The 16,835-nt window shown below is 38.3% G+C and overlaps 1 protein-coding gene across 1 annotated transcript in view; it reads left to right on the top strand.

Moving 5' to 3' along the window:
• Positions 1 to 13,661, top strand: part of Vps53 (vacuolar protein sorting 53) — a 363,462-nt gene extending 349,801 nt beyond the window's left edge. Inside the window, exons 18-19 of the mRNA XM_068378791.1 lie at positions 1 to 69; positions 12,842 to 13,661. The exon at positions 1 to 69 is cut by the window's left edge and continues 21 nt beyond it. Of these exons, the coding sequence (XP_068234892.1) occupies positions 1 to 69; positions 12,842 to 13,108 (336 nt within the window). The 3' untranslated portion in view covers positions 13,109 to 13,661. The remainder of the gene's footprint in view (positions 70 to 12,841) is intronic.
• The last annotated feature ends 3,174 nt before the right edge of the window (positions 13,662 to 16,835 follow it).

Below are 16,835 nucleotides of genomic sequence, written 5' to 3'. Positions count from 1 at the left end.
ACACATGGTGATCTGGTTGATAAGTTCCATCGTCTTCTACCCGATGCTACTATTGCTGACTTCCAAAAGGTAATTTTTGTGGTTTTAATGGAAGTTTTGTCATATATAAAGGGAAACTTTCATCTAATCTGTCCATTATCAACATATATCCATAAAATAAATTATATGATTAATTAAACTTTTTGGGCAACTTTTGCTGCCTTCCAAAATATGGTACCAAAACCCACAATATAAGGTAATAGATCTGTCTTTGTCCCCAAATTCCTAGCCCAGTAGCCCAATAGTTGGAGATGATCAGGAAAAAAAATCATACTGCCTTGCCCTTTATAGTTCTCAAAATATAGCCAGCAATTTCCAGCTTTTTTAACCTTTTTTTTTCTGTAATTCCCATCTACCAAACCGTAAAACAGGAGAAAATCAGGAATATGTGCTATTACATAGAGACCAAAAAATTAGATGGGAAGACCTAAAAGAACATTTTAAACCATAAAGGTTGTATTTCTCTAAAAACTTTCTAGGTGTATGCTCTATCACGCTCTTCATGGGATTCATTACCAAATACTAAGAGTAATTATACACCCATAGTTGAAAGCATTTCTCGCAAAATGATGGAGTAATGACTCTAGATACAAAATTAATTGGTTCCGGAGTGGCTTTCATATCGTGATTGTTTTCGTATGATGAGCCACATTTTAAATGTAAATCACCTAATTTGTTCCAAACCCCATAAAAGCACCACATTAAATTTTATTATAAAGCCATAAACAATGAAATACAGCCAAATACATTTGAATCATTCAGTATACCTAACCTAACTGTTAATACCTGTAAATGAAGTAGTTATTAGAACATAGTGCAATAATAAAGGGAAAATACTGCAATACATACAGTACAATACTGTATATATACGAAATATATAGTACCCTATGTGCTGTACTATTATTAAAGTTACCCTTATTATAGAAATTTACGTTTTCTATCATGTATAAATAGCCTGTTTTCTTCAACTTGTGCATATATGTAAAAGTAACTATTTAGTTCAGTAATACAATTAATATTTATTGGTGATATGTCAGTAAATAACCTACATGTAATTTTTACACATGTTTAAGCCATCTAATTGTAATGCTAGCAAGATTCATTGATGTTAATATTTATGTGAACTTTGTAGAACTTAGGGAGCTGGGCAGTTAATGCCGATTTTTAATGACAAGACTTTAACCTTCATACAACTTAGTAAGGTGGGCATCTCCAAACTGCATAGGACTTTTGCCTCTGACATTCAGTTTTGCGACGCTAGGGCGATTTATCCTGAAAATTAGAGTTTTTCAAATTCTATCTCATCCCTTGATAATTATTACTAAGATCTGGGATTACTACACGCTATAAACCTAATACTGTTTTATAATGTATTTCTAAGTTATATACCAAATTTCAAAGCTAAATTTATATCTTTAAAATTATGGGAGACTTGAATTTGAAGGTCAATAAGTATAGTTTTGAGATACCGCCGTTCAAAGTTTTTCTTTGTATTTTAATAATTCATGATTATTATGAATGTTATGTTCCTTTTTTGAGGGGGGGGGGGTATAAATAAAAGAAAACAAAGTTATTTATCATAATTCAATCACATGTGAAGATCCTTTTCCTCACTATCTTGCTTCTTTTGACTCCCGTGAGGCAAGGCGCCTGCTCCTCTCTCTCTCTCTCTCTCTCTCTCTCTCTCTCTCTCTCTCTCTCTCTCTCTCTCTCTCTCTCTCTCTCTCTCCACTACCGATATTACCCTCATCGGAACTCTTGATAGAGTGAATTATCTCTTCCTTGAAATTGTCTTTTCCTCATTGAAATGATAAAATTCTTGCCGAAAACAAGGAAAGCAAACAAAAAACGATTGAATGTCAGAGATCAAACTCAGGCATGTACACTCTCTCTCTCTCTCTCTCTCTCTCTCTCTCTCTCTCTCTCTCTCTCTCTCTCTCTCTCTCTCTCTCTCTCTGAGGTATGTGGTAGGACTGAAGGGCGAAGGGTGTAATACACCATCCGCTATTCGTGGAAGTTATGCAGATGTTATGGTTTACAATTTCTTTTACATTAAAATGTAATAATTATCAAAATTTACGATAACCGAAGAAATATTGCATTTTCTTGTAAGGAACAATGTGTATGGTTTATTGAGTTGCTTTTACTCAAAATAAAAGTAAGAGGAATTTTGACCAAATATTTTGTATACGCATTCTCCATTGCCATACAAGCTCAGTTTTTTAGGATTTTATGTTTTTCTTCCTATACCCCTATATATTGATATTCCGGCCGGTCCCCTTAATATTTTCAGTAAGTAGCTTTTTTAACTTTTATTTATTTACCGAAATTAATGAAAAATATATCCTAATGTTTTGATATAAAGTATGTTGTAGCATTGTGCGTTCCTACATACAATACCGTTCTGTTCATTGTGTGGTTTTTTATCTGAAAATTTATTTATTGGTATGAAATTAATGGTGAAGAAATAATAATGGCATTAATAGAAAAATTATGCTACAACCTGTCATGTAACAAAATTAAAGAAAATATATTGCTAATGTATTTGATATGCATAGTAGCATTGTGCATTCGTACATACAATACAGTTCTGTCCATTGTGGGTTTTTATTTAAAAATGCACATATTGATATAAAATTAATTGTAAATAATTATTCATGACATTATGAGGAAAAAATTATACAATCTGTTATTTATTTATCGATATGATAGAAATTATATCGCTAATGTTTTGACAGGCTTAGTATCATTGTGCATACGTACTTACTGTACATACACACAATTCCGTACTGTTCATTATGTTTTTTTAACTTGAAAATGTACTCATTGATATAAAATAGGAGAGCAAGATGTTACGGCGGTAACTAGCATCAAGACAGGGAGATAACCAATGGGAGAGTAGGACAGTGGTGGCGAGTTTGCAGTTCGTGGCATCATAATTTTAAAATTTTCAGCGGCTGTGCAAATCTCTGTGTACCATGAAATATTTTTTCGTGATACAGAAACTTTCGTATTAAGAGGAATTACTGCATATCCTTCCTATTTTATTGGAAAAGGGTGAAAGTGCAGTCAAGAATCCTTGTTTTGTGAATGATTTTTCAATTATATCCAAAACAGCAGTCATTTAGCCTTTTTATGCTAAATGATAGTAAAATAAAGGTTCACAAGAATCAGCTTCCAAGACCTTAAAATTTCAAATAACTCTGCCATTAATATAAAAAAACAAGAACTTAGTTGAAGCTTCAAACAAAATCAACCTCCCTGAGGTAGATGGAACATTAGGGTACCAGAAGTAAACTGGTTCAGAGTGCAGGTGGAACATATAGGGCACAAGGAGGTATTGAAATCTAATGGGCAACTGAAAATAATCACCTGGGGCAATGAATTCCATGAATATTGCCCAATGTGTAGGCATCCATATCAGGGATATAAAAACATTAGGAAAATTTTCTCTTTCTTACGGTGAGTTTTGAGGTGCATGTTAAGGTCCTAAGGTTTTGTTACAAAACATTCACCAGTAGTTGTATGTTTATCCTAGAGGAAGACCAATATTGAGGCCAATACAGGGTGAATAGACCAGATAACTTGCATTGTTAGCAATACTTGTCGGAGCTTGGCTGTATTGTGAGGAAGCAAGCAGTTGAACTGTGCCTGATTTAAAATTTCTGTTGACTAGTTTGCTTCACCGTCAGGTTCCACAGAATGAGATTAAAAGACTTACAAAATCAACTGTGGATGGTTCCTCCCTGTTCAGACCAGAAGACGTCGAGCGGGTTGCAGAGAGCTGGAGGAAGTCCAGCCAGGACTCCCTTTTTCACAGGGCGATGACATCCCGTCCCTATTAACCACCTCTTGTGAAGAAGAAACACCAATAGCCAAAACCGTCAACGAACAGGACAGCAGCTACAACGGCTAATACGAAGGTGTCTAAGAAGCCCTTCCCAGCCAAAGAGCGGAAGGGTGCCAAGTCCTCTCATGGATGAAAAATTCTAGAGGGGGCGGCCGTGGCTGCAACTGTTATGTTGGGCTGTCCACCAGTGGGGGGAGGCCTGCCTCGCCGCTGGCAGAGGTAGCTGCAGCCCATGGCCGAACTCTGGACAGAGTCCGTGATTCATTCAGGATATCGTATCACGTTCAAACAATCTCTCCCTCCACTGATCAAGGCTCCAGTTCCATCAAGCTCCTATGCGAAGAGATCCGCAAAGGAGTCCAGACCATGTTGAAGAAGGGTGCCCTTTAAGGGGTCCTCGACAACTTCCTAAGCTTCTTTAGTTGATTCTGTCTTGTGAAAAAGACGTGTGGATGCTGGAGACCAGTCATCGACCTTTCAGCTCTGAACAAGTTTGTCAAATAAACACCATTCAGCATGGAGACGGCAGACACAGTCAGACAAGTGGTAGGACCACAGGACTTCATGTGTACACTGGACCTAAAGGATGCATACTTTCAGATCCCAATCCATCTGTCTTCAAGGAAGTATCTAAGAATCATCCTAGACAACAGGAAATGATAGTTCAAGGTGCTGTGCTTTGATCTTTCCACAGCACCTAAGGTCTTCTTGAAAGTTTTTGCACTAGTATCACCTTGGGCTCACAGAATCGGCGTCTGTCTCCTACGATATCTGGACGACTGGCTGATTCTAGCAGACTTGGTGGCAACCCTTCTTCAACACTGAGACAAACTTCTGAGGCTTTGCCAAGATCTGGGGATCATGGTAAACCTCAAGAAGTCATCACTGCTTCCCTCTCAACGACTGTTATACTTAGATCTGATCATAGACACCAATCAACTGAAAGTCTTCCCATTAGACAACAGGGTAGTGAGGCTAGGGAAAGTAGCAAGACCATTCCTCAGATAAGAAGAACTTCCAGCCCAGAGGTGGTTGTGTCTTCTCGGGCACGGTGTAGGGTTTCCACCAATTATGTGCAAAACAGCAAAACACATAAAGGGGAAAAGCCTAGGTTAAAGCCAAAAAGCCAGTTGGCAAGGACATCCACCCACCTAAAGGGTAAGTCATCCCCTATAAATAGCGTTGGTCTGTATTTAGTGACGAAACAAATGACAAATTTAGAAGTAATTTGTATTTTTCTTAACAATACAAACCTGTAGCTATTTATACAGATTGGCCCGCCAGCACCAGTCCCCCTTGAAGTCCTACCTCCAAGCAAAGTGGTTCTCAACCAAGGTGTGTGAATGAGCAAGGTAGCTACTACCCCCTTAGTCAACTACCGGGTGGGTGGTTAACCCTTGCTAAGAATCCAATGGCTCGTATTTCAGCTTTGCTGAAAGTAATATTCCCTATCAATAATTACAGGCTTGTATCATGAGGAAAAATACAAATTACTTCCAAATTTGTTATTTTACTTTCCCTCTTTCACGAGTGAGTGCCCATGAGGATCCGAATTATGCGGGTTTGTCCTGCACGCAGGGCACCGATGTCCTGCGTGTCGAGGTCACACTTGTACACAAAGTCACTTTGCTGAATGTAGGGAGTGGTTGCCCTCCCAATGTTTGAGGTTTGGTCGGCGCCAGAAGGGTAAAAGGGATTCTTCCTCTTCGAAGTCAACCTCGAAAGGAAAAGTTTCGCCGTCTTCTCCGTCGGCTCGATCTCACCATTCTGACTGCTCAATCGGCTTCTTCCGCGGGTCGGTCGAGTACAAGCGGCGCACAAGTGACGCTGAGTCAACTTTGCATGTCAGGGTCCTCTGCTGCATCCCATAGCAAGTCAGCGCTGGTCACCGCCATAGGGAAGTCTCTGTCAGACAATGCAGTTTGTCTGTTGTAACCTTCCTTAGGGGGAATGGGTCCTCCATAGTAGGAAAAGCTGCAAAAAGTCTTGCTATTAGGTGTGCACGCACACTGAAGCGCAGAGTTTTCCTCTTCTGCTCACCCCGACATTCATTCTTGCTTAAGCAAGTGGACGTGAGCAGCTGAGCAGCACTCCTTGGAGTGTCTCGTCGAGAAATACTGCAATCTCAGGGACTGGCCTCGGCTATGTTTCAGAGGAAGTTCACAGAGCCGATCTTTTAAAGGTTTAAAGGCTGCTCATGAATGGCAGAGGCAAGAGACAGTAACATTGCCCTATCATGCAGGACAATGGCCTAGATACTGATCATATTTCATATGATCAGCGCCCAAGCCTCCTCTCCACCCAAGCTAGTACCAAGAAGGGCCAGGCAATGGCTGCTGATGACTCAGCAGATAGACCTATAGGCTCCTCCCAAACCCCCCATCCTTAGCTCACAAGGATGGTGAGGTTGCAGTGATCAAAGGAAAAAACAAGTTTGTGCAAAACACTAACCCCAGTATGGCAATCACCAGGCAAGGACGCTACCACTAGGCCACCACAACCCTTGGCCGAGTTCACTCGGATGGAAGAGAAACGAAGTGAGGAGGCAGGTGGAGGTCTGCCTCCAGGCGTGGGGCGGGTCAGTCTACCCTTCCAAGGGAAGACAACCCTTCACTACCTCTTGTTCGTCTATCCCATCCCCTCGCCCATAAGGAGATACACCGTCAGGAGTGAAAAGGGTTGACCATCCCTCCTATCCGCAGGAGAGACGGTATTCTCCTGAGTAGTCTCCGTCACTGAGTTTCCACCGAAGAGCGTTGGATTCGTCTCTGCCCTGCTTTAGTTCATTGGACCTCAGCTTTTTAGAGCTGGATGACAAGGATGGGAGAAGGTTGGCATCTTTTCTTCCTCCTTGCTTACGGGCACAGCAAAGCACATTTCGCTACGCTAGGCCGGAGTCTGCCGAGTTAGACTGCGTCTAGGGTATCTGCCTTGTAATGGGTAGAATACACCTTACTGCCAGTGCGCAAGGGCCCACCTCACTCCTCCAGCAATTTGTTACCTCTCTCCCCTATCACTTGGCACCTCCGTCGCAGAGACAGTCCCCAATAGAGGCCCAAAACCAGAAGAAAGGTGCTGCCAAGAAGAAGGCAGCGCAAAGTTAGGAACTTTAATGTCGCTTTTGACCCAGAGGTGGGTAGAAAGGTCAGAGGAAATAGGAAACCCCTGTGAGGATGCATTACGGAACAGACACTTGGTCGATTTCTGTATTGAGAATGGGTTACACTGTCCATTTCACCAGCCTTCCCCTCCTCTGACCCTGTTTCCAACGATAACCGAGTCCTACGCGAAGGAATCTGTGAAGGAACAGGTCCTTCAAGCTGAAGTCCAGACCATGTTAGACAAGGACGCTCTCCAAAAGGTCCCGGAAGGGTCCCCAGCCTTCTACAGTTGCTTATATCCTGTCAAAAAGGTGTCTGAAGGGTGGAGACGAGTCATCGACCTCTCTGCCTTGAACGAGTTTGTCCAACAGACTCCATTCAAGATGGAGACGGCACAAACAGTCAGACAGCCGGTCAGACCTCATAACTTCATGATATCATTGGATCTAAATGATGCGTACTTCCAGATTCCAACACATCCTACATCAAAGAAGTACCTACGATTCACAGTAACAGAACAGATATACCAATTCGTAAGTACTGCGCTTTGGCCTGTTCACAGCACCGCAGGTGTTCATGAGGGTATTCACTCCAGTATTCACCTGGGCACACAAGAACGGCATTCACCTCCTTAGTTATTTAGACAATTCACTGATTCTTGTAGACTCGAGGGAGTCTCTTCTCCACCAAGACAAGCTTCTCGCCTTTTGTCAGGATATGGGGATCTTGATAAATCGCGAGAAGTCACATGTGCAACTGGTCCAAGACATGGTATATCTAGAGATGATAGTCAGGACCACACTAAGCAAGATCTTTCCATCTGAGGATAGGATAAAGAGGCTGAGAGATATACCCCAGAGCTTTCTCTCGTGAGACGAATTGCCAACACATCATGGAAAAGGCTGCTGGGGTACCTAACATCTCCCGAAAAGTTAGTACCTCACAGCCGCCTCCATATTCGGTCTCTACAGTGGCAGCTGAAGACCTATTGGTCTCAGCACAGAGACCCACGAGGCACCCTAGTGCCAATGGGAGTGGAGCAGAATAGAGACCTGAGTTGGTGGGTGTTGGACACCAATAGCGGAGTTCTTGTTGTACCTCATAAAGGAAAAACACTATTCAGTGTCGGTGGTGAAAGGCTATCACTCGGCATCCATGAGCTGAATGGAGTTAACATGTCCTCCTCGACGAAATTGTCACTCCTCATATGAAACTTTGACCATACCTCTCCCCAGCCGGAAGTCAGCCCACGTTCTTGGAACGTTGTTGCTGTCTCCCTGTGAGCCTCACCGTCAAGCCTCAGACTAAGACTTGACTCTAAAGATGGCTTTCCTTCTACCTCTGGCCTATGCAAAGACAATCAGCGAGCCACGTGGTCTTTCCTACGACATTGACCATTCAAGGGGATGGAAGCAAGTTACGCTTAGTGTTGTCCCTGAGTTTGTAGCTAAGACTCAAAATCCTTCTGTAGCGGATCCCAGATTCGAGCCCATTCGGATTGAGGGTTTCTGATATGTAACATATGATCTTGATCAACTGTTATTATGCCCTGTGAGGGCACTGAGGTTATATCTCAAAAAGAACGAGAAGAGCCCGACCTCATATCAACAGGCTCTTCGTTAGCACGGGGAGAGCTATGAAGAGAATCTTAAAGGACTCATTATCCTCCTGGATCGGACAGGTTGTAGAGAGAGCACGTTCACCTAACCTCTCTTCTGCTGATCGGTGCCCCCATGCACATGAAGTCAGGGGAATGAGGCCCTCCCTGGCATTCAAGAAGTTTTTTGTGATGAAGGTATTGCAACCGGGAGTGTGGAAACGTCAAACACCGTTCACCGCCCACTACCCGCAAGACATAACCCACAGAAACCTAGACATTCTCAATAGGTCCTGTGGTGGCTGCCCAAACATGGTCTAATATGCCTCATTGTTTTTCTTGTATAAATACTAAATCTGTTTGATTGCATCTTGTGGGAAGGATTGTGTATATTGTTTGCTTACAAGTTCAGCGGCTACATCATCTCATGTCTTTCCCCCTATATGATAAATGTAGGGCATAGTACCTCACCTGCTTGAAAGAGTCTACCCAATACACATCAGTTAATATATGTAGTAGGTAGTCATTAGGAAAATGGTTTAGTAAAAGTCTTTCAGATAAACTATTTAATAAAGCCAAAGAAATGTCTTAAGGTGTATATGGTAGTTCTTTCTGGCTAAGATTTATAAATAGTCCCAAATGCTAAAAGTTAGCCAGGGCACCAGCCACCCATGGAGATACTAATGCTAGAGAGATATTGGGTACTTTGGCTGGCCTGACCATTCTACATTGGATCCTTCTCTCTGGTTACGGCTCATTTTGCTTTTGCCTACACAAACACCGAATAGTCTGGCCTATTCATTACATATTCTCCTCTGCCCTCATACACTTGACATCACTGAGATTACCAAGCAATTGCTCTTTGCTCAAGGGGTTAATTAATGCACTGTGATTGTTCAGTGGCTACTTTCCTTTTGGTAAGGGTAGAAGAGACTTTCAACTATGGTAAGCAGCTCTTCTATGAGAAGACACTCCAAAATCAAACCTTTGTTCTCTGGTCTTGGGTAGTGCCATAGCCTCTGTATCATGGTCTTCCACTATCTTGGGGTAGAGTCCTCTTGCTTTAGGGTACACTAGGGCATACTATTCTATCTTATTTCTCTTCCTCTTGTTTTTTAATTTTTATAGTTTATATATAAAAGATATATTTTAATATTGTTACTGTTCTTAAAATATTTTATTTTAATTGTTAATTACTTCTCTTGTAATTTATTTATTTCATTATTTCCTTTTCACACTGGGCTATTTTTCCTATGGGAGCCCTTGGGCTTATAGCATACTGCTTTCCCACTAGGGTTGTACCTTAGCAATTATGATAATAATAATAATAATAATAATAATAATAATAATAATAATAATAATTCTGATAATAATAATAATAGTAATAATAAGGCTGGTAATTCAAATTCCCTTTAGTGCTAGTCTTTTACCTTACTAGGTGGATTATTGTCATTCTATTCTCGGATTACGATCTGTTTTCTGCTTTGCAAGGAACCTACAGATTGTTATAGCAAAGATCTTAATGATATAGTATTCTTTCAATCTTTTTGGCATTTGTTGTATGAAAAGATATACAGTATATGATTAGTTTGAAAGTTTCATCTTCAAATAATAATCAATCTATATATTGGTTGCTTTAAAGTTTTCAATTTACTAAAGTAGATTAGGTCCAGATAATTAGTTTTGATATTTGTTATCCTTTGATAATCAAAAGTAGATCATGAACCAATGGTGGTAGGGCAGTCCATAACGGTGTCATTAGATATACATCGTCACTAGGTAACATCCAAAACCAAAGGAGTACAAGGTCATCCTCCCTGTTCCAAATAAGTGAGGTACTGTTAGTTCAGGCAGGATGTGTCAGCCTATGTGTAATTTGCAATAATGATAAAGTATAGGTATTTGACTCAATGGTGTTATATACAGTACTTTGATTATTATACTGTCTCTCTGAGACACAATTATTCACCTATTTTGGTCTTGTTGTAGATAAAGATGTAGCCAAACTGATGAAATAGTTCCTTAGTGGGTTACCAGAAATCAAGTCGGTCTGTTGACCGCGAGTTGTTGGCAATCCTATGCACTGTGATAAATATGAATTGCTTTTGGGTCATCTTATTCAACAAATTATCTTGATAAATCTTATGGAGTTCATAGGCTGCAAGTTATCTCCCTGGGAAATATGTTGCATGATCAAATTAAAATTCTTAGCATAAACGAAAAGTTCAGCTAAGCAGAGAAAGTCTATTGTTTCTAAACTGATTGGCGCTAAATGTGACATTATGTGTAGAAATTTGGAAAGAGTGGGGATGCCCATACATATTCATGTTTACAGTTTCAACAGACAATGAACTACCATGTTGATTTTATATTTTTGGGGATACCTTAGCATAAAAGATAGTTACCCTATTAGGTACACTATATGAAAATATAGGTCTTTACACATTACATAATATTACCATGATCTTTTAGGTGTGAAACAAAGTTTAGGCTATCTGTGAACCACAGTGACTCTTAGTAGCCATGTTTGAAAAACTATGGAAGTTAGTTTTGGATCTGGACCATCTCCTGTCAAAGTGTCCAAGAAGGTTGACACACTAATCCATCTGCTCAAACAATCCATTTCAACAGTAGTTTATCCAAAGATATCAGTTTTATATGTAATCACCTAGAGACTTTTGATCACATTCTCAAATCTAGGGTTTTCACAACCCACTAGATTATCCTTTATTGGTGCTAAAGACAGTCTTATCATTATTTTATATTGAAGATAATATTATTATTATTTTGATAGTGTTAGTGTAAGAATGTATCAAACTCTAGAACTAGCCAGGTTTATATCTAAAGCTTTAAGTTGAAATTTTATGAAAAAAATTGCCAATGTCGGCCTTTATAAGGTATAGATCAATTCTTAATTTAGTACTTAAGTATCTGGGAATAGCCCTCTCCTTTTCAGGTATTATAACATATATTTAAGCCTATCAGTATTAAAAGTCCTCCAGTGATCAGGTCTACTTTTCATAATTTGTATGTGGTTTTGCATAATTAGGTTAAATTTAAAGAAAAATTGTAATTTAATAGCAAAACTCCTAACAGACTGCGAGCAATATCTTTTAAGGCGGGCTTTAGGAGCATAAGGCGATTTCATCTTTTTTTGTCTTCAATCAGAGCTAAATCATTTTAAGACGAGTCTGTTGCAATTTGTTTTTCACTTCTCGTTAGAAATTCTTGTAAGTACAGTATTTTTTTCTGAAAATAATGATATTCATCCAGTATAAGACAATCAGTATATTTTAAGCAAATTATGCACATTATAGGTAGTGTGCCTAATTGGCTATATAGGGTTAGAATTCTGATTATTCCTCTGTCCAAAGATGCAGTGTCACTTCCAGTTGTAGATTTGGTCACAGAAATTCACCCAGGTTGGACCCAAATCTTATAAAAGTCTTGAAGATTAAGGCTGTTGATATTATAAGTAAACCTACATCCCTTAATCCTTGCTGAAATGTTTCGTTGTAAAAAAAAAAGTTTTTGAGGCTGTTCAATAACGTAGCTGTTCGATGGACATTATCTTGAAAAATTCCGACTTTTTTATCAAGATTATTGGGCTTCAGGTTCTATAGTGACTGCCGGCACTATAGATGTAAAAAAAAAAAAAATTACTTCAATTATGTCATAATTTTTTTTTTTTTTTTTTTAATTTCAAATATCATTATAAAAATAATCTCAATTCCCATATTTCAGACAGTGTTTTGAGATGATTTCTATAAAGCTAGACCAATTGAGCAGAGAATTTTGAATAATCTGTATATTTTAGATTTCTTATTGACTTATCTGTTCCCTTCACTGGACACCTCCATCAAAGTGAGGGAATCAGCAATATGAACACCAGGGAAGGTTTGTAGAAATAAACAAATTTTAATAATATTTTTTTTTTATATCTATACTCACCTCTTGTTCATATACTGTACCTGCCCATCCTCCTTCCCTCTGACATTTGATGTCAAGGCATAGGGAACATTTTTTACTTCCAAACAGAATAATGTGAAACAGATGACACTACTTACCATTAACCACTAGATTGTTTCAATACTTTACTAGAAGAATGCATCTTTTGAAAGGAAAGAAAATGAGAAAAAAAATTAATAAATTGGTGGGTAAACATCTATAAACCGAGCTAGAGAAAAAATATGAACTTCAGGCAAGTATGGGAACAAAAAACTTTATTACTAAGATTCTGTTTTTATTTAACAGGTACTAGAAATGAGGGGAGTAAAAGATAGAGCATCAGTACTAGAACTCTATAGACAACGCACAATGGCACCGGCTATGGAGTCTCCTTTACGTAATCCTGCTGCTCCTAGTAGTGGGAGTCAAACTCCAACTGTGCAGCCAATGATAAATCAGGCTTCTCAAGTTGTAAACACAACAGTGTCAAGTTCTGTACAAAGCCCAGAGCATGAAATGAGCAAAATTGCACGATTAGAACGAATGCTCAAGTCAAGAAGACTTATTTCTTAATTTAAAAAGCATCAACTTTTTTTCCAGGGTTGTTTGTTCATAAACATTCCAAAGAACATCGGACCTTAATTTTGTTCTATTCTTAAGGGTATATTTGAGTAATACTTCACTACTGTAATATTATTTATAAAGATAAAAGTTTATTTAGCATACTTTCAGTAAAGGTATTTACTTCCCATATAGTAAATTTCACCAGTGTCTTATATTCGTTCTGTCCAAAAATCCAGAGATTCTGTTATTAATTAAGCATAGACAGACAAGATTCAATTATAGTTTTTACCTGTATAAAATGAATTAAACCAATTTAAATTTTTGTGAAGGAAGACCTTACCATAAAGTATTTATGAACTATTTCCTTTATATTTCTATTGTGGATGTTCCTTTGTTATCTTTACATGAGGAGTATACTGGCTGTACATTAAATTTTGCATTTATTGTATTCTTAGTGTTTTTTTTTTATTAGTCAAAGGTTTATATACTGTGTTAAGCAAGGCACTATATTGTAATTTTTATTGCTAGTGTATTTGGAATTTATAAACATGAGTTCATTGTATGTTGAAGTTTTTGTGACTGGCTTCTCTGACCCTTGTGTGGGTCTAAGTTATGGATATGTTAGTTGAAGTTTAATAATGAAAAAAAATATTACTGTATAATTTATAGAATAGATTAACTATTAAAATGTGAAATACTACTGTATTAAAGTTTTTGGGGCTAGGGTGCTGTTTGGTCTCCAAAGGACTTTTTTTGTTAAAAAGCAGCACAGGGAATCCAATAAGACTTGAACTAGCAAAGTACCATATTAACTTCTTGTATAAAGGAGACCCATGGGTCCAGATTCTATTGAACCCATTACAGCTCTTCCAATGGTGAAATTCGTCTGACAACCAATAACCAATCCTAATAATGGAGATACTACTACTTAATGCTTAGTTTGCTCCCAGCCACCATATTAGTTTTCATTGCAAGTAATCAACATCATTTACCGGGCTTCATTATTTGCAAGTTTCTAAGAATACTTTTAAGCTAAGTAACAGTCAATCAAGATTTAAATTTAATTAGCTATCCACTATTCTTAGCGATAGTGTTAGCAAAACAGAGGTGTTTCTCTGACTTATTAAGGTCACTTCCAGTGGTTTGTTTAAAATTGTTTATGAGCTTTATGACACCATTCACTCCCAGCTTTCATGTTAGCATGGGAGTGTTCAAGTTTTTGTATCTTATCATCTATTCAATTTTTACAAATTTTCAAGAAGCTCAATTTAAGTAGAAACTTTCCCATCAAATTTCCATCAACAACCAGGTAGCAGTCTGCTGTCTCATGAGTTGAGGATCTTACTAAAGAATAATCAATGCAGCTGTTCTCCCAACTATATGGTCTGTTCGGGCATTACAAGACATTTACCCCCAAGAACAATTAACCCCCCAAGAAGAGTTACCCCCAAAAGACAACTGCCTCCAGGACAACCACCCCCTTGAATTGAACAATAGTCATAAAAAGTATGATGTTAACCACACTTATAGTTATTATTCTTTGTAACATCCAAAGGTAGTCAAATGATCTTTTACTCTCAGCTACTTTTAGAAATCATATTATTCTCTGTTTAACACTTGCTTGCTTATAAGAATGTCAACTTGCTCCAAACCAAGATCAATGATGAAAATTTCTGTGAATATTTTACAGAAGTTACATCCCAAGAGAAATATGGAATTTATCAAAAGGGAAAAAGGAAAAGAAAAGCTAGTTTATGAAGGATACCTGCATGTTGAGCAAAAGGATTTAGCTTAACATAAAAGAAATAATAGAACTTGCAAAGCTGGTTGCTGCCACCCTAACATTTGGAAATTTCCAACGATTATTAAACAAGAACAAGCTTTACAACAAATAAAGCTGGCTCAGTGTGCAAGCGGTGTTGATAAAGAGCCTTCTAGGAAAAAAATATTTGAATTTTTCAAAGTGAATTATATCAATACTAGAGTAGCTCATGGTGGTTTTGTATGCAAGTATATGTCCAGAGCTAAACTCTTCACGAATCCACCGATTGAAGGTCCAGGAACAATAATTTGTTGGTAACACATTTCCCACTGACAGCGAAGTAGCCGAAATGGCAACGCCCCCTTTTGGTCAATGCACAGTACTGCCGTCCGCCATGACTGTATCTCCATAACTGTTGGTCATAGGAGGTTGCCTGACCATTCAAAATGTGCAGAATGGCCACATTATGGGGGTCGGTGATACATATTTTTCATTTTATCATAAAACATATATTAAAATATTTTGATATATAAAATTTACAATATCAGTAAAAAAAAAAAACAGTATACGCAAAATTACTTTATTTTCATTTTTACTAGGTTATGGATCCAAGGTAGAGTTTCTAGATGTTAAATAATTATATCATTACATGTCAGGCTTAGAATGTATTGAATACATTTTTACATTTGTATATGCAGGACTTTTATACATGGCATTAGCATTTTGCATGGGGTGTGGTTATATCACCTTTTGGTTTTACTAAAGCCACAATACATCTTGATTTTATGCTCCTTTCTCTGCAACTCATAGATAATGTTGGACATCTGCATGGAAGGGGCCTGTATTTAGGCCTGCATCATATGTTGTTTCTTCTCCATATTTGAGTATATCTGGTTTGGTGACTGCAGGAGTTGGGACTCTCTACCTCATCTTAGCCTGCATATAAGCTCGTTTGATATGTTTTTGTTGTTAAACAGTACACAAGCTGGTTGAAATCCAGTTTTTTCTACGAGTTGTGATACTGCTTCCATCGATATTCATTGAAAATAGAACAATTAGTCTTCTTTGATCCACATACAAGAAATTGTTTAGCATTGCTTGTCATTTCTGATGAGAGTACTTCTACAACTAATTCTTCCATAGAGAGAGATCCACAGATGCTTTTAGACCAGAGACCTTTGAACTCGCCTTGCTAATGCTGTTGCAACCACTGACATCACGAATTTGTAGGAGGTACAACACCAAACCATTATCCAGTTGATTAACCAACAGGTGAATTGCTGTCATTTTCTTGGTCGTCTGTTATCAGGCTTCACCGACAGCATTCATTATTGCCAGGTGCTTTTGAAGTGGAAGATTAGGATGACAAATACATCTGTGTCAGGTTAATCAATCAAGACTGATTGTACATCTTTGATATGGAACCTGATTCTATCATCAGCTTCTACTTGGTTGTTTGAGAGGTTTGCGATCTGAATTTCAGTAACAGCTAACAGTTTTATGAATTCACCCCCATATACTCCTCTTAAAATTTCATTGTCCAACTTAATATTATGCAGAATGTACTGAAGACATACTGTTGCAGCTGAACTTTATTTAACATAGAGCTCCAGAACATTGCAAGATCAACTCAGTTTCTAATTTTCAGACCTAGAGGTCATAATGATTTGTTCTAGACTTTTCTTTGTGTCAATTACTTGATATATAATTTTCATAAACATAAAACATAATGTCTCTTTTCATCAAAGTGCCATGAAATCATCAAGCATCAGTCTTTATATTCCTCATCTCCTGTGGAAGTCAACTGTCCAATTCCCTCTTTAACGAAACTATTGAGCTTCATCAATTTGATGACATACTTACAATCACTTGTGGGGAAGGGGTATTGGGTGGTCAATTCATACTTCATGAGTTCTATTATGTTATACCTTCTTCCTCTAGCATTGTCAATTTATCTACCTGTTTCTGCAGCAT

The sequence above is a fragment of the Palaemon carinicauda genome, chromosome 8, assembly GCF_036898095.1.
Source record: "Palaemon carinicauda isolate YSFRI2023 chromosome 8, ASM3689809v2, whole genome shotgun sequence".
Taxonomy (NCBI): Eukaryota; Metazoa; Arthropoda; class Malacostraca; order Decapoda; family Palaemonidae; genus Palaemon; species Palaemon carinicauda.
The sequence above is the reverse complement of the archived record's forward strand: the minus strand, read 5'-3'. Positions and strand labels throughout refer to the sequence as shown.